This window comes from Aulostomus chinensis, chromosome 9 (genome assembly GCF_037954235.1).
Source record: "Aulostomus chinensis isolate RoL2024-O1b breed Wild chromosome 9, RoL_Achi_v1.0, whole genome shotgun sequence".
NCBI lineage: Eukaryota > Metazoa > Chordata > Actinopteri > Syngnathiformes > Aulostomidae > Aulostomus > Aulostomus chinensis.
This window is the reverse complement of record NC_141328.1, coordinates 24,717,000-24,737,763: the sequence shown is the minus strand read 5'-3', so window position 1 is coordinate 24,737,763 and position 20,764 is coordinate 24,717,000. Positions and strand designations below refer to the sequence as shown.

The 20,764-nt window shown below is 39.4% G+C and overlaps 1 protein-coding gene across 6 annotated transcripts in view; it reads left to right on the top strand.

Moving 5' to 3' along the window:
- Window positions 1–141: 141 nt before the first annotated feature.
- sycp2 (synaptonemal complex protein 2) overlaps window positions 142–20,764 on the top strand; it is a 39,749-nt gene continuing 19,126 nt past the window's right edge. For 2 of the 6 annotated variants that reach the window (XR_015117928.1, XR_015117929.1), the window contains exons 1-45: window positions 142–281; window positions 687–792; window positions 894–1,034; window positions 1,118–1,249; window positions 1,336–1,440; window positions 1,535–1,559; window positions 1,981–2,066; window positions 2,162–2,256; window positions 2,336–2,370; window positions 2,454–2,596; window positions 2,706–2,758; window positions 3,155–3,200; window positions 3,874–3,978; window positions 4,080–4,137; window positions 4,273–4,421; window positions 4,729–4,803; window positions 5,274–5,363; window positions 7,182–7,278; window positions 7,708–7,850; window positions 7,992–8,042; window positions 8,310–8,373; window positions 8,472–8,517; window positions 8,620–8,699; window positions 8,826–9,241; window positions 10,407–10,528; window positions 10,630–10,666; window positions 10,757–10,809; window positions 10,895–10,940; window positions 11,023–11,063; window positions 11,166–11,232; window positions 11,418–11,568; window positions 11,679–11,743; window positions 11,834–12,019; window positions 12,526–12,681; window positions 13,248–13,398; window positions 13,815–14,128; window positions 15,013–15,288; window positions 16,026–16,077; window positions 16,265–16,384; window positions 16,511–16,704; window positions 17,180–17,274; window positions 17,717–17,816; window positions 17,966–18,024; window positions 19,793–19,871; window positions 20,113–20,169. Coding sequence is in view for 4 of the 6 variants with exons in the window: in XM_086214474.1 (XP_086070600.1) it covers window positions 748–792; window positions 894–1,034; window positions 1,118–1,249; window positions 1,336–1,440; window positions 1,535–1,559; window positions 1,981–2,066; window positions 2,162–2,256; window positions 2,336–2,370; window positions 2,454–2,596; window positions 2,706–2,758; window positions 3,155–3,200; window positions 3,874–3,978; window positions 4,080–4,137; window positions 4,273–4,421; window positions 4,729–4,803; window positions 5,274–5,363; window positions 7,182–7,278; window positions 7,708–7,850; window positions 7,992–8,042; window positions 8,310–8,373; window positions 8,472–8,517; window positions 8,620–8,699; window positions 8,826–9,241; window positions 10,407–10,528; window positions 10,630–10,666; window positions 10,757–10,809; window positions 10,895–10,940; window positions 11,023–11,063; window positions 11,166–11,232; window positions 11,418–11,568; window positions 11,679–11,743; window positions 11,834–12,019; window positions 12,526–12,681; window positions 13,248–13,398; window positions 13,815–14,128; window positions 15,013–15,288; window positions 16,026–16,077; window positions 16,265–16,384; window positions 16,511–16,704; window positions 17,180–17,274; window positions 17,717–17,816; window positions 17,966–18,024; window positions 19,793–19,871; window positions 20,113–20,169; window positions 20,319–20,507 (4,890 nt within the window). In the remaining 2 variants the exon portion in view is untranslated. Of the gene's footprint in view, window positions 282–686; window positions 793–893; window positions 1,035–1,117; window positions 1,250–1,335; window positions 1,441–1,534; window positions 1,560–1,980; window positions 2,067–2,161; window positions 2,257–2,335; window positions 2,371–2,453; window positions 2,597–2,705; window positions 2,759–3,154; window positions 3,201–3,873; window positions 3,979–4,079; window positions 4,138–4,272; window positions 4,422–4,728; window positions 4,804–5,273; window positions 5,364–7,181; window positions 7,279–7,707; window positions 7,851–7,991; window positions 8,043–8,309; window positions 8,374–8,471; window positions 8,518–8,619; window positions 8,700–8,825; window positions 9,242–10,406; window positions 10,529–10,629; window positions 10,667–10,756; window positions 10,810–10,894; window positions 10,941–11,022; window positions 11,064–11,165; window positions 11,233–11,417; window positions 11,569–11,678; window positions 11,744–11,833; window positions 12,020–12,525; window positions 12,682–13,247; window positions 13,399–13,814; window positions 14,129–15,012; window positions 15,289–16,025; window positions 16,078–16,264; window positions 16,385–16,510; window positions 16,705–17,179; window positions 17,275–17,716; window positions 17,817–17,965; window positions 18,025–19,792; window positions 19,872–20,112; window positions 20,170–20,314; window positions 20,760–20,764 lie in introns of those variants that run through there. The other 4 variants (XM_086214476.1, XM_086214475.1, XM_086214474.1 and 1 more) reach the window with 4 other exon arrangements.

Genomic DNA, 20,764 nt, shown 5'->3' with positions numbered 1-20,764 from the left:
TACTTAAACGAATTGGTCATGCATAATTTCTTCTCTTTAATCACTAATAGTGTAATTTGTCCTTTCCTGAGGGTGAAAGTGATGTGTTGACATGGGCCAACTTTAGCTAAACAGACAAGCGGTAGCTAGGTAACAGGTGCGCGCGTGACTGTTTCAGCATCGTGAATTCGCGCGCTCTGTCCGTCTGTACACAGTTTACAATTTTTCAAGGGGAAAAAGAAACGGAATATGATATTTTAATCGTCTGTTTACCGTGCTTTAGGGCGTCGTTTGACTTCTCAGTAAGTAACTTAGTGTTGTAAGATATTTAAAAACTGATCATATGGCCATTCATTGTCGGAAATTTGTTGGTAGAGACAGTTAGACGACACTTGCTCGCATGAGCAACTAGCACGCAGCTAAGCTAATAAGCTACTCCGCCAAGAAGGGTCTCAATTTGGAGAAGGTTTGGTGTCAAGTATGACTCGTCTAGAGTCGTAACAAATTGCAAACTTTATGTACCGTGCTAGTTATATTCACATCCAGGTTCAGGGTTAATTTGTAAAATAATTCATCATCGCCAGACTCAGCTAATTTGTCAGATAGCTTCTTGGTGTCACTTGTGTTTTAATGGCTTGCATTTGATGATTTTAACCTGATAACATTAAAAGTAATCATTTGAAGGGAGTCAATCTTTACATGCACAGTTGCTGAGTTGGAAGGCTGATATTTTGAAGGCAGCAGAGTCCCAAGCAGCAGTAACTCTGGATGAACTCTCAGTGGGGAAAAATGGCAAATCTTCAAGACACACAGGTGAAAATGCCAACTTTGAAAAACTAGCATGTTGTCTACTGCAATATTTGTAGTGTGAAGCAATGGTGAGACTGAATTTTGATTAATGATTTTATGTGCAGTTGGAGAAAGTAATCGACAGGGCATTAAAGAGCAGGACCATCGAAGCCTTGGACACATTCTTGCAAAGGAACATAAATGAAAGGACCCTCATAAAATGTTCCCAACACTTTCTTGACAAATTGGATAAACTTGTCAACAGAGTGAGCTATAACATTTCATACTTACATGACAGGATTTATGGGTTGTGTGCGCAATTATAAACACATGTGAATTGTTTATGCAGAGTTTGGATCAAAAAGATTACAAATCAGCCAGTTTGTGTCTGGCTATCATCTACAAGTGTGGCAAAAACTTGAAAGTACCTGGTTATGGTGAAGGGCTGTCAGGAATAATAGCTCAAGGCTTAATCAGAAAGATAAGTATCTATTAAGTATGTAGACGCACTGTAGAATTGCTGATAAAAGCATTTATCAGCGAATGATTGTACCTCATCTTGTGCACTTGGTAGAGTGGTTCGAGAAATGCAGGCAGCTTTGGATCCAGGGCGGTACACGGTGGAATGAGACCTTGTTCAACCTTTCTGAGGAATTCTTTGACGCATTAATGGTGAGCTAATGAAAGTAACACATACTTTGTCAAAGAACACATTCCACCCTTCATTGTGTAGAATGTGAAATCTTTTATTTCTTCTGTGTGGCAGATGGTTCATGAAGCATGCAAAGAAGGTATGATTGTAGATTCCTTTTTATTACATTTTTTCCCAGTTATTATGTTTCAAAAATGAAGATTAGTACATTTCAGAACACAACTTGAAATTTAAATTAACATGAATACATTGAATCAAAATTCATAAATGCTTTGAAACATTTAATCTTAATTTGTAGTCACAAAACAACTTAACTCAAGATTTATACAGTAAAAATGTTCATTTTCCTCGCACTGCTGTGCAATATGATTTTCATGATTTTAATTTGATTTTGATCTTTTTATATTTGTGGAAACTTCTTTATAGATTGAGAGAAGGCAGGAATAGGTGTGATAGGAAGTTAGTCAAATTGAATTTCTGAATTTCAACCCTTCAATTATGAATCTCAGAATATAAGAAAGTTTTTCTTTTCACTATGTTGCCTCTTCACATTTTTACAGGAACTTATGAAATTACTGAGTCCTTCCTATATCCTCTTGGGCAGTTGGCATTAGATGCCCGAATCCACATCCTGATCCAAAAGGAGGTTTTGTGATCATTTGATTAACTTATTAACATTAAAGTGTGTTAGTGAGGTCTTATACGCTTACACTTATAATACTTGTAACAATATCTGCATAGGCAATCCGGAAATTTAACATAATTTTGGACAAAATGCCAGTGGAGCTCAAGAAAGAGAGGAAGATCCTAAGATCACAGGAGGCCTCGGATATCATGTATGTCATGACCATCGTTGTTATATTACATCATCTACACGTTCTGCAAACTGATGAATATTCATCATATTTTTCATAGGATCAGGCTTGCTGGTCAGGTATTGGAGGGTGGTGGTAATGTTTTTTTTTAAATTAACATAATTCAATATTTTTCAACAAAAGACACACAAATCTACAATAAAGTCTCTTTGTCTCAGATTATGACTTGCAGACAGCCCTGATGGAGGCACTATGTAGAATGGCCACCCCTGTCCAGAGGAAGGATCAATCAGATCACTGGTTCAGCATGGAACATGTGGCCAGTGCCTTTGTCAAGATCAGGGATTCAGACTTTGAGACGGTTAAGTGCACAATTTTTGTCATGAACATTGACATTTTTTGCAATTCAGTGGAAATATATTGTAGCAGCAGTACAATGCTGACCTTTATGTACATGTCTTTATTTTCAGGATTGTCGCAGGTTTCTTAACTTGGTGAACGGTATGCAAGGAGACAAGAGAAGGTACACACATGCACGAGATCAAGGCTTCTCAAGCTATGGTCTGGAGAACCTGAGAGCTCATTAGGGTTGTCATGATATTGTATCTGTCCTTGTTCTCCTCTTTACACGAGATCAAGGCTTCTCAAGGCATGGTCTGGAGAACCTGAGAGCTCATTAGGGTTGTCATGATATTGTATCTGTCCTTGTTCTCCTTCTCTTTACAGTGTTGACGCATACTCAGCAAACCTTCTGTTTTTCTTGGACAACTGATTTGCAGCATGGTGTTTTCTTTAAATCCTTAAATATATTTAGTGAACTTTATATGACAAATGTTACAAACACATCAGTTTGTTGTAATATGTTATAATGCTGATCAAGGATGCACTTAACTGAACAACAATTTACTCTGTACTGTAGAGTGTATTCCTTTCCGTGTTTGGAGGTTTATCTGGACAAGCATGAGGTCAGTATTTATTGGTGAAACAGTTTGAAAGATTTCTAAAAATGAAAACTAAACATTGACAGCAGCAGTGGGCAATAGGCCAAGATTGTTGGTCATGTTGTATGTAGTATTATATAACAATGAGGGAATACAATCATAGTACAGTGATTGTTTTTTTTCTGATTTAACTAAGAAATGATCTAACATAACCATACCATACTGTATTACCTCTGATTATTTTTATGGAGAATTTCCATAAAAACAAAAACAGCTGTGGAACAACAAGTTTTCCTCCCTAATGTTGACTTGGTTGGTTTGCATCCCTGTACTATGTAACTATATTTTCTCTCTCCACCAGCACAATATTCTCTTATGAGGCAGTAGGATTTACAAGACCCCTCCAGAATGTTATCCTGATTTGAAACGTAGCCAGAAGAAAACATAGCCTCTGTATACAAACTGTATTCCTAAGTCACTCATGATCGACTCATTGCATGTTTTACAATGTATCATCATATAAATTAACAGCAACACCTGTCTAGAGTCTGACAGCATATCTAAATCAGTGTTATAAAAGTTGTGAAGAAGTCTTTGTCTAATTGGTGCTATTAATTTGAATGCATGATCAAACTTGTGTACTGTACTACCAAGTGCATCAGTAAGGGCTTTGAGAGGTTTGTGGTTATGTTGTCAGCTGCTGATGCCAGCTGACGAGAAGTTGGAAGCATTTTGGATGGACTTCAACCTTGGAAGCCACAGCATCTCATTTTACTTCTCTTTGGCTGATGAAGAAGCACAGGTACCCTCAAGATTATTGTCTGTGTTGATTTACATTTAGATCACCAGCTACAGATGAGTTTCAGCCTGTTCTGTTTCTCTCGTTGATGTACTCTACTGCAGAGCCAGTGGGAAACCATGTGCATAAATGAGAATGAGGTCCAAAGTTACTCTGTTACAGGTAATCAAAATATGATGACTTCTGTTGTAGGATCAGGTATTACGTCAGTCAGTACAATCTTCGTATAGATATTGTAATATCTCCCTTTGATTTGTATCTGGCCGGTCGTGTCATTTGTGTGTTCTTTTCCCTCAGAGAAGGGCAAGAGGCAAGTCTTGCAGCTGAACCTGTCAGAGGTGGTGTCTGTGGGCAGTGTGGAGGGATCAAGTCTCAGCATCTACTTTAGCTCCTCCCTGGACATCCTGCAGACTACTTGTAGTGTCTATGGACACAGGAAAAACAAAGTAAGCATGAGAAGTATTCTCCACTCTTATATGACACAATGCTCACAAATATTTTTTTTCAGTTTGTTGTTATACTAGTGTTCAGTACATAGAGCTCAATGTTATATATGATAGTGATTTTAGCATTCAGTGAAAAATTAACGCAATTTCAGCTTGGTTCAGTCAATTGTAACAGTTTATTACCAGTAAAGTCTTCATAAACTTTGCCTGTATGTTTAAACTGCAGTATTCGTGGTTTTACCCCAAGTAGAGTCACGCGAATAATGAAGATTAGGAAAATTAATGAACACATCTGTCCACCTGTTAGGGCTTTGTGGGAAAGACAAGCACATCTGTAGTGAAGACTACAGTGAAAATAGTGATGGAAGAGAATGGATCACAGGTAACTATTGGTGTTTCAGCGTAATGATATCATTATGCACTTACAGTTAGTGTGGATGTTACGTATCATCGCCTTCTTGAAATAATTGCCTAAGTCGTTTTTTTAAAGTTTTTCAGAAAACACATAAAACTGGAGAGAAAATATCACAAGGAGTGGATTCAGGCAAAAGAAAAATGTTATCAAAAATGACTTAGGCAGTTATTTATAAGAAGGTGATGACATGTTAAACTATTGAACTAGTGAAAGCTGCCATTTGTAGATGTACTGCCTCAAGAAAGGCTTGAGATGGGATCACAATGTAATGTGAACAAGCATGTGAATGAAATAAGTGAAGAACGTGGCTTTAACTTCAATTCTTTTAATGTTTACCTTTTTGAAATTAAGCATACATGAGTTTGTGTTTTACCACCATGAATATTTTGAAAAAGCAGCCATTGATATGTTTGCGCTGCACGCCGCTCTCCATGCAGGTCATCGTTCCTGAGAGCCCGGTGTCTGTCAGTGAAAGTGAGAAAACCACGGCCCCTCCCTGTTTGCCAACCCTGTCATCCCCTTTAAAGGTGAAACAGTTTTGTATTATATCTTAATCTCATATCCAGCAGTGTGATGTTACATAGAGTACAGCCATGTTATGATTAGTGTCAGCTCAGGGAGCTTTTGAATATACATAACCAGGCACTACAAACCTATCGGATTTTTACAATCATAGCTTATGTTATGTAACATATTTATTAGGGCTGGGCGATTAATCGAATTTTAATCGTCATCGCGATATCAAAATGTGATTAACACATCGTAAAAGTCATGTCCATGATGAGAAGTTCATTGTCACATGCTTCGAAAATAAACCAATCACATGCCACATTGTTAAATTAGCTGCGTGTATGGCCCATGACATTAATTTGTGATGTGGTGTCAGCTACATACAGCGTGTGTGGTGATAGCCGCCACGAGCAAGCTAGTGGAGCCGAGGGCAGGCGTGTTACGTGGACGATGACGCAGACAAAACTAGCGACGAAAAAAATAGCTCCTCACTCATTTGGAGCCATTTTGGGTTCAAACAAGACAACGTCGTACAAGCCCAGGTACTGCGTAAAACGTGGGGCGGTCGTGGCAACTACGAGGGGAAACACGACCAATCTTCATCAACACCTGAAACACCACAAAGACCTGCACAAACAATTCAAAGAGAGCCAAGGTGCAAAACAGCCGACAACACCAAGTCCGCAGCCACTCGTTCGCCCTCCGAGAGGCTCTTTTTCGCGTCAGGGAATGTGGTGACATGTCAGCGCTCCTGCTTGAAACCTAGCAAAGTGAACATGTTGGTGTTCCTGTGTAAGAACTTGAAATAAGAGAAGTGTCAAAGGAGTTTTGGGATGAATAAATCTCCCTTTTTCTTGATTTAGTGGTTCGATATTACTCACTAAAGTTTTCTCCAACGTAGTACTGTAATTGCCACCTGTTTAGCAAGATGATGGCATTGGCAGGTCTTGATCTTTATAATGGGAGAAATGTTTAATTTGCCAGTTGCCATGTTTAATTTATTTTATTGATGTTTTCTCCCAGATATCTTTTAGTTAGAGTCTTGGAAATTGTTTGAATTTGCCAACAGTCAGGTATGAGCCTTGTGCAATTGCAATGTGCAATATGTTAAAAATAAAAGCATATGTTGTATAAATAACTGTTCAGTTTCTTTATTCAATGGGCATAGGCTATTCAGTGTTTGTGGTCTATGTTAGCTGTAAATATTAAAAAAGAAAAATATGCTTTAATGTACTGTAGCTAATATGCACCCTTTGATATTTCATATATATATATATATATATATATATATATATACACACACACACACACACACATTTATCGCAGGTCATATCGTCATCGCAACAACTGAACAGTGTAATCGCACATCGCATGTTTTCCTGATATCGCCCGGCCCCAATATTTATCCATTGTGTCAGTCAGATATTTTTTCTGATTGTCTGAATACATTGAATTGCAATTTAGATAAATCATGAGTTTTGCCCTTTTGCAATTTAAGTGTGAACAAGAGTTAATATACCTCAGTAGGGGTTACTGGATAAATACGATTTGAATATATTTGACACTTCCTCACATGCTGAACTTCATTTAAAAACTGCCAGTGGAGGGCAGAAATGAATTCAACCATACTGATTGCAGGAGTAGTTGACCTGTGACTTATAAAGGCATTTTTGCTCAAGACATTGAATTGCTATTGTATGAAGAATTTCTGCATCTTTAGTCTAAGTGACTCCGTTCTGCAAACTTCACTTTGATGATATCGGATATGGAAGCTGACCATTAGCAGAGGATCTGGATATTTAATTCACTGACAGTCATTCTGATTCTCTGACCAGATGGGGACCCCAGCCAAGATGAGGATTTCTGAGTCCACCACTTTCATCAGCAGCAGTGCAGGAGGAAGCTTGCATGAAATCAACCCCCTCCCTGCTGGTACACGATTGAATCAGTGGCAAAAGACAACAGCAGTTGCGGTGTTACCATCAGCACTCCTTACATGTATCTTTAAAAATGGAAAATAATTTAAACTAAGATGAACTCAAACAGACTAGCATTATAATGGAACCGTTTTTAGTTTTAACATAAAGGGTCAGTTGGTTCTTGTCTGACCAAAATTCTCATCAAACACAAAGAAAATCACATTTTATATATCTTGCATATTTTTAATACAAGTGGTGCATAAATTGCAGTTGCCTCCCACCTTGTTGATTGGACACCTTATGTTTACACTTCATTCACACAGGACTAGTTTAGCCTGAAGAACACTCTCTTTCTCAGTCTCTTAATTTGGATACAGATAGATTCAAGCATGGAGTGAAGATGTAACTGTCAGCTTTTTTATTGCTCCCTTCTGCTTTTCAGACACCTCAACCAAGCGTAAAGAGAAACCGTCACTGGAGATGCTGCGTTCAGTTGATAGGCAGAGTGAAGTTAGCCAGGGAGCACTAAGGACAGCTGATAAAAACTGCCATCATCACACAAGACCGAGCAGCATGAAAGGGCAGGTATGGCTTTTACTGAATATATTGTACTATGGACTTAAGCTCTAAAACCTTTATTTGATCATGTAAAATGTGATATTGTGTTTTGTATTCAAATGTTATCTTTTCTGTTATGCTCTGTCTGAGTCTAATGTGTGTCTGCAGAGCACAGCTGCTGAACAGCCCTTCAAGAATAAGCCTACTAAACACAAAAAGGTAAAATCATACAATACGGTGTGCTGGTATGATTTGATTTGCCAATGAACACAGCACACATGTATTACAATAATTCCTTTGGTTCTTCTCAGTAATTTAATGCATTGAGTAAAAATAAACATGATAACCCAAATAATTTTTAAGACTTAAGTTCCCAGCTGTCTCATCAAGCCAATATTTACTACTTATAATTTTAGAGGGAAGCAAAATCTATTAACACAAACTACACTAGCCATTTGCATTGTCTGATTTGTGGTTATGCTACAGAGCATACCACTGGCAAGAGCAGCAAATGTGGTTCCAGCAGGAGAGGGGAAAGAACAGTCTCAAGGTGTTGTATTGCTACACTGACTTGGAATTAATTTTAACCCAGAAATACTATTATGCTGCTCTTCTTCAGAGACTCATAACTTATCTCTTTACTTACAGAGGATAATTTTGTGCCTGACACCCAGATCATAAATGAGAGAGACATGTAAGAACAGAAACCATCCAAGTAGCCAAGAAGCCTTTTGTTTGTATTATTGTATGCATATAGTATGTTTCTGTACACCACATAATTGTGTTCAACTTGTAGACCTTCTAACTGGAGTAAACTGTCAGTTTCTGAGATGCTAATGATGCCTACGCAGGAAATAAATCGTCTGCCAAGACCCGGTAAGCAAATTGCTAAAATGTGTTACCCATCTCTAGGCCTAAAGCCAGTAACACACAAAATTTTAGTTCAGACACAAATTCTAATTATTCAGAGAATGAAAATTTGTATATTTTTTTTCTTTAAAGAGCTGTGTTCAAGTCTGGTAAAGAAGCAGGAACATGCAACATTGTCCGTTCCACAATCTGGTCCAGTTACCCCAAAACAACTCTATACCAGATTCACCCAAGGCCTGCAAGAGTTCCTCAATGAGGCAAACCAAGATGCTGCACCTCAGCAGGCAGCTGCAGGCCCAAGAAAAATATCTGATGTCACAAAGGACTCAGAAGGCAGAGGCACTTTAGATAGATGTGGTTCCACTTTGGCCAAACTGCAGGGAAGTAGCCTGGCGGAGGGGAAAATCAAAGGCCAGTTGTCTCCGGACTCAAATGGTGTTCCAGTCGAAGCTCCAATCAAGGCCTCCGCAACCAAAAATCTGCAGGACAGAATAACACCAGATTTTATGGTTAAAGAAAGTCGCAGGCCCTGCTCAGGCAAAGAGAAGGTATGGACTCTAAAAACTGTAATGTCACTTAAATGTAATTTTTGTGATAACAGAATATCATATGACATGAGATCCTAATAATCATCACCCAGCTTCCCATGTCTGAAAGGGAGCTCTCTGGGAAGTTTCGTCCAGTCACTTAGCAGTCTACTTCACTTCACCTGGGTTTAGTTTAGTTCATTCATTGACAAAAGAAAAGAACAAGATTTTCTAAATATAAAAATGTTGCCAAATCCTGAATGAAAGGGAGAAGAAATCTTTGTCACTATGCCCCTTTATACAAGGACTTCTGCTTTACAGAGAGCATGATATAAAAGCAAAATAAATATAATAGCTGCAAGCCCACACAGCCACTTGCTTTACTGTTTCTTTTTTTTTTTCCTTTTTAAATCTGCAATAACAATCAGTATTGCAATCAAACTTAACACATTTCATTTACATGTGTTTTTTATAATTTTTATAGTGTTACATTTGATTTAGATTTTTTTGGTTTCTTTGTTCAGCTTGTTCCATGAACTGATTCCTTTCACGAAAATGCATTGTTCCATTGATTGAGTCCTGAATCTCATTTTTGTTTAAGAGTCGCTTCCTTTTAAGCTATAGAGTTTTCTGCTTTTCATATCTTTTTTGGATGTTACCATCATTCTTCATTGGCCAAACAGGCAGCTTTTTTCATAAAAAACCCAGTGGCTACTTGCTCAGCACTCAAAAGCAAATGCTGTCAGTGAATTGCCGGTGAATGTTGTTGAGCAGTTAGCAGCTAATGAGACAGATATTCACCTAGGAGTTAGTACAGTAAATGGTAGGAATTGGACTTGCATTTATCAGGTTACCAGACAGCTCAAAATAAATGATAATGTGAACATAAGCAACTGTTTGCTTGAAGTTTGCCATTTCTTGATACATTGTCGATGCTGACCCCATGTGGTAAAACGTGTATTTGAAGAAGCTGGAAAGATGAAACCCTGAGCACATTTTCTTTATATAGACTTTTAATCAGGTGGTCTGTAGATCCTGTGTCAATGTTCAGATTTGATCCTGAATTTAAGTGACATGTAAAGATTCTTTCCCCAATATTTGTTGCAGAAGAAAGGACCTTGACATCCATTTTGATGAGTGTAAGTGTGTATTACTTACATTACAGTACCTTCCTGTTTCTACTTAGAGAGGAACAGAAGTCGCAGGCAGCATGGTGAAATTCATCTCAAGCCATTATGAGTTTACCAGCCAATTTAAGGCAAAAGCAGAAAATGTCCCTCAGGCCTGGATTCCTCCCGTTGTTAAGAGGTACTCACACTGATGATTGTGGTGTTTCCCTCATGTAGGAAATGAACAAATGGTAGTGATGCCAGAACTGTGACACTCATTGACTGTTTCTGTTTTTGTAGCAGGCCAATCTTTAATATGAGCTGGCCATCTTTTAATGTGGGTAAATAATCAGGAGTTTAATTGGTTTATGGTGAGGAATATCTTAAACTTCATATATTGATGATGATCTTTGTCTACTGCTGCTAGAGCTCTGGAGGCTTAAGGAAATCTCGAAACAGATCTGACATTGTGAGGCAGAGGTAATATAATTCTTCCTAAAAAATTTGAGGTACAACTTGGCATTTCATTTTGTGGGATGAATTTAGTTCCTTCTCTTTTGAACAGTGTGGATGTTTTTGCATTCAACAATGATGCACCAGTGAGCATCGGGGTAAATATTTCAGATTTTTGTCTTTGCAACTGAACGCTTGGTTTGCCAATGTCACATTTGATGTCTGTTTTAATCACTGTAGCAAAAAGACACCTTCACTGATGCATCTGCGATATCAAGCAAGTAGGTCTAATAATTGACATTTGCCTGTATAACATTACTGTCATTGACTCAACTTGATATCAAGATAAATATTTTGTATTTTCTACTCATGTTGTTTGGCAGTGACACCCACAACTCCTCAAGACACTGCATCACAGTCAGGACAACCTTAGGACAATCTGCAGCAAAAGTATGTTGTTATTGTTACAGCTTTTAAATATTGAAGTTTTTTTTTTTAAATGTATATTTTTCAAACTGCGATGCTTAGACTTACTCTTAGGACAATAGTTATGCTGCAATCACACTATTTGAATTTGAAGCACCCTGTGTTAGCCAGCAATCTTTTTATGCCATGTCCGTCACTACATGTTGCAGGAGAAGAGGCATGTGAAGAAGCATCTTTTCAGTGACACAGACACAGACAATGCCATGACAGACGCCAGCTGGTTGAGAGGGTCGAACAAGAAACCCAGTATTACCAAATACTCCAGACAGCCGCCCATCAAGCCTAAAGCAGCATCTTCATGTAGGGCTTTTATTCTGCTCACCGTTTCCAAGTTGTGACACTGAATTCTGATGCAACGATTTTAATACATTTGTAATTTCATAAATCTGATGTGCTTTCTTTCATGGCAGATAAAGCCCCTGATTCAACCATACGCTCTCCTAAACTTGCCAAGGAGAACAATAGACCTAACAAGGTAAGACAGTACTGTTTATTTTCTATATAATATGCTGTAAGCATGGAATGCATTATTATACTCAGCCACTCTGTGTCATTGTTTAATCAGAAGCTGCCAGTTTTGAAGAACACAGGGGAACAGTCTAATAAGGCAGTGAAATCGACAGCAGCACCTGACAGACCAAAAGCTGCAGCTAGGAGGCCCCAGAGAGCTGCAGCCACCACTACCAAGAGCTACAGAGACCCAGACAGTGATGACAGCCAGTCAGAACCACAGGAGCCTCCGCCAACCAAGGCAAGAGATGTTCCTTTTGTTTTTCTCCCTTCATTTTAATTGTGCATATGTGTTTTCACACACACACATACACACACACACACACACACACACTCACACACACACACACACACACACACAGAAAACACACACACACAGGAGATAGAGGGCAGTGACCAGTCAGACTGTGTCAAAGCAGCCACCCATTTTCAAGGTATAGACCTTCAAGTTAATTTGTAATATTGAGGGATTATTTATGGTATCTGTACAAATCATCTGTACATCAGTGTGTCAGAAAACATCACATCCTGTAATCTGTTTAGTTAACAACTTGCTCCATTCTGACTAAGGCACACATGTAGCCTAAGCTAGATTTTGGCAGATACAGATGTAAACTGTAGCCCAGTATCCAAAAGTAAATGTACTTGCACCCATCTGTATGCCCATGGGTGTGTTGCTCAAAAACAAGTTGTACTAGTTGATCGCTGCAGTAATTTCGCTGTCCTTTTTGCTTTGTCTTCCAATAGATATCTTATGAAGGCCAGCAGAGGAAGAGTAAAAGCCCCTTGAAGGCTCCAGAGTTAAAGAGGAGAAGAAGAACCTCAGATGAACAATTTACAATCACCTGTCCGAGACCAGACAATATCAGCCACTCCAGCTTGAAAAAGCCAAAATATAACAAGGTGGGAACCATTTATGTTGTATGTGTGCGTGCGCGTGCATGTTAGACTTTCTTCTGTGCAAAACGTTTTTATCAGAATTTTCATAGTTTAACATCTCAGTGTACACTTCATGGCCTAGTTTTGGTGATGAAAACTTTTCCCTCAAGCAGTTTACTGCTGACATTTGTACCGGTACAAGCAGTAACAAACTTGGGTGTGCTATAACTTATTATCTTTAATATGTATATATAGATATATAGATCAAAAGGTTCAAATTTCCACGCACAGCCTCTGGGTCAGGTGCTGGTAGATCGCAGGAACCATTCGACAATTAAAAAAAAAAAAACTACCACACACTGCTTGACTTGATAGTTTATTTAGAGCAAACCACTCTAAATGTTGATATAATTGTATTTATCCGCTGGCAGAACAGGGCAATAACCTAAACTGGGAAAACCAGCACATGTACACACACACACACACACACACACACACACGCACACACACACACACACACACTGACACACTGTTGGCCTGAACAGATGTAATGGTTGTTAACAGAACTGAACTGATCTGTTTTGTACCAGAAGAGGCCTGGAAATGTTCCTCAGGAAACTGCTACATTAAAAAGGGAAAATGCTGATCATGCTCAAGAACAGATGAATTCATTGAAGTGTGCCCCAGCTGCCCGCCAGGCTTCCTCATCTACGTTCCCTGCTTTCATTGAGACGATGAGATGTAAGAAGCCGCACATTAGATCCAGTTAGATAACAGTCATTTGACTTCTTTGTGGCATAGTACATTGGATTGTTTCATAAGTGCTTTGGACATAAAACTGTGTCCTGTCTCTGACATACATTGCTTTTGCATTAATTCTGCTAAATTGCAGCAAGTCATGGTTTAGTTCACTTAATACAGTTAGACTTTTTATCATTGCAAAGCATTTACTTGCTCTGATCAGGATCAGTGATGAAGCATTACCCCTGTAAACATAAACCATTTTGGTTTGGTCAAGTTTAAAGCTGTTACATAAATGTCCCTGTTGCTCTCCAAACTTTAAACTGTAAATTGAGATGTTGAACTGCATGTATGTATTGACCTTGTGCTCTCTGTCCAGCTGTTTGAACATCTGTGTTTATTTTGGACCCACACAGCTGTTGAGAGGTCAGCCCCAACCTTAGGTTTGACCTGCTCCCCTCTCCTCACCCCGCGGGGATCCCCACTCCCTGCCTCCCCTGACCCTCCCTGCCGGGACACCCTCTCGCCAATCCTGCTGCAACCCAAACCTCACTCCACAGTCAGCAGTAAAGGGGACTTAAAACCTTCTTCCTTCTATAATGGAAAAAAGGAAAATAAGTGCAGCAAAGCCAAAGCTCAGTCGATCCAGTCTCCCCACTCTCTTTCATCACTGACCCGCACAGGTCCACCCATTACACCTGGTTCTCCCATTGGGCTGAGTGCAACTGAGGTAAAGCATCTTAAGTTCAGGTTTCTATCTGAATTAGGGCCTAGGATGGCATTCAGAGGCCTCCACAAACTTTTTTTTTACCCTGATGAAAGACTGTGTATCAAGGCAGGCCAGCGATTTTAGCTGGTTAAGTCTACTGGTGTCATCCTAAAGATGTTTTAACAGCTCACCACAGAATTCAGTTCTAATGACTGTAAAGGACTTTCCTGGTATTTATCATCTTTGAGTGATTCACTTACCTTCACGCCACATAGAAGTCATTGACGTCACTCGACAGTCGCGTGAGAATCACTCGAGTGACAAGGTAGAAGGTGTGAAGTATTCGATGACTGCAGGCCTTTAAAGACAGAGCAACCTAGAATTTCAAAAAGTAGGACTGTGACCTGAGCATTAGTGTTTGAAATTCCCGGACCACCTGAGACGATGAGAGGCAAGGAAGTGAAGAAGGAACACTTCTAAATAACCATTCGTGTCTTTAAAACTTATGTTGTCTCTGAATCTGAATCAACTCCTACAAGTTTTTACATGTTACATGGGGAGATCAAGTTACACAGGGGTAAATGTGTGTGTGATGTGGCCATGTGAGAACTTTGCTATTTGACAGTACATTATGTAATTATGTAAATAACATCAGAATTGCATATGACGATCTGAACAATTAGCCTGATTGAAATGACCTATTTAACTCCAGGCAGAGCAGATAATAGTGCCGCAGCTCTCCATCTGGACCTCTTAATGTATTGTGGAAAATGTATTTTCCATTAACTGTCACTTATCCAAGACAGGCATGGTGATTAGATAATTGCCACATTACTTCTTGTCCACCATTTCTCATAACTTTCCTTCCCTCTCCATAACTTCCATCCCTTATTTGTCCAATCCAGCAGTGCCTATTCTCAGCGCCTCAATCTCCTTTGTCTCTGTCCTCCCATCCACTGTTGACATCGACACTTCTGGAGCTGGACAAGCCATGCATGCCATCTCCCCCCCAGTCACCTTTCCCTGATGTTACTGTTGGCTATGACTGTCATTATGGCCTCACCGAAGTATCTCCAGTATCTCAGGTTTCGCTGAACCAGTCATCTGCTAAATCATCATCGGTCTCAAGTAAAGTTGATGACAGCCACAATGCTGTGCTGCCTGTTTCTCCTAACACAGAGGTAGGGAGAGCTTTACCGCCCCTAACATGTCATGATTCTATCTTGATTAGAACTGTAAAAACGGTCTGACAGGACAGTCAACGATTGACTGAGTCGTTAGCATTTTTACAGGGTCTGAATACATCAATAAATCTAAAAAAGAATCCGACTTTTCTGCATTTTCATTCAATGTCTTAGAAATTGATGAAATTATGAAGTCATATTTACTTTTATGAAGTTGTCAGACTTTAAACGCGTTTTGAGAACAACTGTGTATTGATCACTTAAAAAAGACAAAACAAAACCAAGCTCCAAATTGTGGAGGGTCAGAATTAATCAAAACACGCCTGGCTAGTGTGTTGCACAGTGGTTTGGGGCTGTCATGGCATCATTACCTATCCAAAATAGAACTATTTTTAGATGTGAAAGGGCACATTTTGCGCTTACTATGGGTTTTTCCTTAAGTCTGAATTCTTGCTTGTGTTGTGCGTCGCTTTGGACAAAAGCGTCTGCTAAATGAAATCGTAGAATTGTAGAAAGGGGAAAACATTATGTTATCCTTACTTTCATCTATTAATCTTTGTTGGGACAGACAATAAAACAATGAATTTACCTGTAAATCTCTCTTCCTCCCCTTCCTATCCTTCACACTACTTATTTTTTAAGACCTTCAAAAGGTCTTGCAAATCCTTAAATTTAACTAACTGAGAACTGAAGAGTCAAACCAACAGCTGATGCTTCACTGTCTATCTTGACAGAAAACTCCAACTTCAGACAGAGACCATGACTCTGCTCACCTTCATGTGTCAGGTAAAAGCCCAGTGTGGACCATAATGGTCACTGGTTATGGATTACACTTATTATAGTGTAATCCCAATTTCCTCGACACTGAAATCATGGATGTAATTTGACAGTTGCATTTAATGAAACTGTTGTTCTTGTTAATGATTTTGTAAAAGCAGGGCTCGACTGTGCTCAGATCCTGTTTTTGTGGCAGGCCCCTGTCGCAAGCGTCACCTGTCCTTGTCCAGTAACTCTGAGGATGATGAGAAGAAGGAAAGCAAGATAAGAATGGCACGTCCTCTTCGGATGAAACCTAGGAGATTATTCAAATCTTGTAAGACAAAGTTATTTTTACAAATAATAAATTCATCAAATACGATGATATTAAAATCTAATATTTTATGGGTTCATGTGAGGTTTTGCTCTCTGATGTATCAGTGGATGTCTCCGTAATCTTTAGTTGGTGAAGCATCTGCTGATGGTGAGATGAGCCAGGTGATGTCCTCTTCCATCACAGTGAGCTCTGGTCACTGGGAGGCTGAAGGAGCGGATGCAGATGTGGACATGGAAGATGAGTTGGATTTACCTGATGCCTCTGTAAACCCGGGTAACCTGTGCCAGCAGCTAAGCTCTAACCTAAAGAAGAAGATCCAGGTTGGTCACACACTCATTGATGAGACAAATGTATCAAGACACCATGGCAATAAAAACACTGAAGTGATTGCAGTTCTGACATGCTGTTTTCTTGAAGTTTCCCATTTTCTGATCATAGGGAACCTATGGAAAATGGAAACATACTCTCTTTTCTACTTTAGGACTCCAAGTGCTTTACAGTATTGCCTCTTTCATCCATTCACGCACACACGCACACCCGCTCACATGCTGATGGTTTATGCTGCCCTGCAAGGTACCAAACCACTAACAGGAGCAATTTTTGGTTCAGTGTCTTGCTCAAGGACATTTCAACACAACTGAGAACTGAGAATTCAGCAAAAATTGTTTGTGAAAAAGCAGTGACTTTCTTATCAGCTATGTTTGCTTCATCCTTGATCCTTTTAATAGATTTTAAATGATGATCTTTCTGAAGCACAATCTGTTTTGTTTTGTTTTGTTTTGTTTTGTTTTCCAGAGCCGTTACAAGATGATGGAGGTTTACAACAAGCAGTCTTTTAAGACCATCCAGCAACATGTCTCTGCCCTCAAAATGCAAGTTACCAAATACAGGTTAGTTAGAGCCAACTGTTTCAAAACAGGCTGTCCAGGGTGAACCCCGCCTCTCGCCCGAAAGCTGCTGGGATAGGCTCCAGTCGTGCGCCCCCCCCCCCCCCCCCCCGGCGACCCTTAGTAGGATAAGCAGAGGAAAATAGTTGGATATGTCAAAACAGATTACTCTCTTTGTGAGCAAATGTGCCACTGTTTTACCATCAAAGTATCACTTAATTTTGACTTGAATATGAGTAGGAGAAGAATCCAAATGAAAAAAAGACTGCACAAGTCAAAGCTAGAAGTCATACTTCCATCCCAAATGCTTGAATGGTTTATGAGCTTGAACTTTACAGTGTTAGGTCATCTTCTTGTATGAAAAAAAAAAAAAAAAAAAAGCTTTTTTGTTGTCTTTCTCTTTTTAATTTCCACTTTGCTGGTGTGTGTTCTGTGCACTGTACAGGACTCAGGATCTTGAACAAACCCAGAGGGTCCTGTTGGAGGAAATCCAAAAAGTGGAGCAAGAGGAAATTGTGCTGAAGAACATGGAGAAAAACCTGAGTGTAGATTACACTGTTTCTGTCCCTCTGTATTTCTTATTGTGGTACTAGTTGTGTGATAATTTGGGGAATTTTTGACAAGCACTATTGAAAAGCAAAGATACTGATGTCACTCGGTTCCCACCAGTGTGTGTTCCCTTTGTCTTCCTCAGATATACTGGAAAAAACTGGCCACATCTTTCCATTCTTACCGGGAGCCACAGAAGTGGAGGTAAAAATAGATCTGAATGTGATCAGTGCTGTTAACACAAGACTTGAACCTAAACACTGGGTAAACCATTGAACTATAAGTGTTTATTCTTTGGAACATATATTACAATGCTTGAATAGTTTATGGTCACAAGCTTGTTATGTACCCTACAGCACAAGTTCTTTTTTGGATGTAAGTGATTCTTCTTGTGACTAAGCTACTGTTATCCAGTTTAGCACCCTGACTGCTGAGGGCCCTTCTGACTGAGTTACCCATTCAAAGTTTAATGAGCGTAACAAAAATATATTGAGGCCATAATCACTCCGAAATACATGGATAACCAAGAGTTTTGTGCTCTTAAAAGGCAGATTCCTCTCTACAAGGTTTAAAGCAGAGCTTTTCAAATGCAAGATGGGCCTCCTTCGGGGGCTCCAGACAGTTTCAGGGGAGGTGAAAGAATATTAGTTATTTAAAGCACGTCATGTCAAACAGCCGAAATATATATGTTTTCTGGTTCAAGATATGTTGAAAAGATGCTGTTGTGTTGATGGGATTTTTACTATCTTTCCTACTTTCAAATAGTCAGAAACAAAAAGTTTGACTCGGGGGCTTGTATTTGTCCATGAAATCAGTAGTCATTAACTTCATTCAGTGTGAAGTTATGTAAATCAGCAATGTTGGGCCAACTTGGCTTGAATAGGTGACTGTCTATGGGATCAACTAATGTAACAATGGTCCTACACAGGCTTCCAGAAGTGAAAGTATCACTTGTAGAGTCATGCAAGAAAAGTACTAAAACCTAAAATGCCTGAAATGTGATTCAGATTAATTTAAGATAATTTAACATTTTGTTTTATGGCATCAAGAACATCATTAAATGCCACGCTCGGTAATTTTGAAACTTTTATATGACTTCAAAAAGTTGCTGCTAAGTGGCTAAAAAATATTGCACAAGTTGTCTGTTTTTGCCACTTACTGTCTGTGTCAAAGTGCGACACTAAATATCGTGACATTGAAGCCACGCTTCGGCAGTGTTGTTTGCTCATAGATTAAGGTTAACATCGCTCTTCTAACAGTTGCACTTGTGCTTCAGAAAACAGAAAAGTGATGGTGCTTCCTTTGTGAAGATTATCTTGCTGAACTAAACATGTTGAGTTTCATACTCCTTTTGTCGGAGAGCTTATTTTGGCAATAATACAAAATCCACTGTAGAAAACCCATAGGGAACCCATGGAAATACTACAAAAATATGCCACCCCTGTAGCACTCTATTATTATAAGCATTATGGAAGGTGAGGAGCATCGTCACAGACTTTTAACCACATGTAGCGTCATAGTCTAATGGGCAGCGTGTGTTTTCTTTGAACACGTCCAACTATGATGAACTATGGTCACCTTTTCAGATGATTTGCCTCACTCCTGTCTCTCTGGCAAGGCTTTTTAGCTCCTTATCCCCTTGATGTTAAGATCTGCTGTAACTGGCTCTGTGGTGCCTCACATACCTGTAACAGTAGAGTTGATGTCCTAATCTGTCTCCTGATACATGCGTCCCCCAGTACTGATTCTGCATCACTAACATTTGACCAAGGCAGAAATCAGTGAATTTAGGATTCAAATCATCCCTTGAATAACGAACTACAACCTCATATTTAACGATGTTGACTTCAGGATTCCTTTTTCACATTTTTAAAGAAATAGGTCATGTAAAGTTTTGTAAGCTTTCCACCTCGTGTGCCTTCTTCGTTTCTCTCTCATATTTGGTGTTGTCCCGCTATCTTCTTCCCTCCAGAATCGAGACCCTGAAAAACGCTCTGGAGAATAACATGTGCCACAGCTTGGACTGTGAGGAGAGAATATTCACATCCCAGGTCTGACCCTCAGGCCTGAACTTCACAGTCACTGTCCACTGCTCTTTATTGTTTCTGCAGAAGTGTTAGACTCCTAATTAGCTGTATAAATCTCACGTTACCCCCGTCAAGCTGTTTGACCAATCATATTTGGCTGAAGGACCTTTAGAACATTCTGCCTATGTCGTTCTCACGTGTCCCCTGCTTGTCATATTCTCTGTCACCACCTTTGAAACCCTGTTGCTCTGCCTGCTGTTTTCAGATGTGCCTGATTAGAAAGGACATGAAGTCAGTTCAGGACAGACTCCTCAGCGAGATGGTGAGTAGACACGTGTTCTCCTTCTGTACGGATTGGACACAAAGAAGTCAGTTGGCTTTTTCTCAGCGCGTACACAACAAACAGAATCTATGATGTTACGGCTTGAACTGAAGCAGCTTTTAAACACTTAACCCCTTTCTCGTAGCAAGAAGGGGAGATCAAGAGTGTCAAGAGAGGTCTGCATGCTCTGTTTTTCCCCAATGGAGCTGGGATTTGAGTCAAACAAAGGTGTCTACAAGTACCTACTACACACCGTGTTGTGTACTTGTACCAGCATTGATTTGTCCAGTTTCTGCTTTTATAATAAGTTGATGTGTTCTCAGTTGCTCTTGACCTGAGTGTGTCACTGTGCGTTCTACTCCTGCATGTTTTTATGAGCATTATTCTGATATTGTGGTGTTCTTAAAGTCAGTACAGGTTGTTGTAATTGTCTTGGCTATGGAATATTTTAATTGGTTATTTATTCATATTTAAGCTCTGGAAATGGCCGACAAAATACGTAATATATTGGTCTTTCTTTTTTTCTTTTCTTTTTAAATACCTCTTCATCTTGATTCACTGAAAATAAATGTGTTGAAGAAAATCACGAGCCATT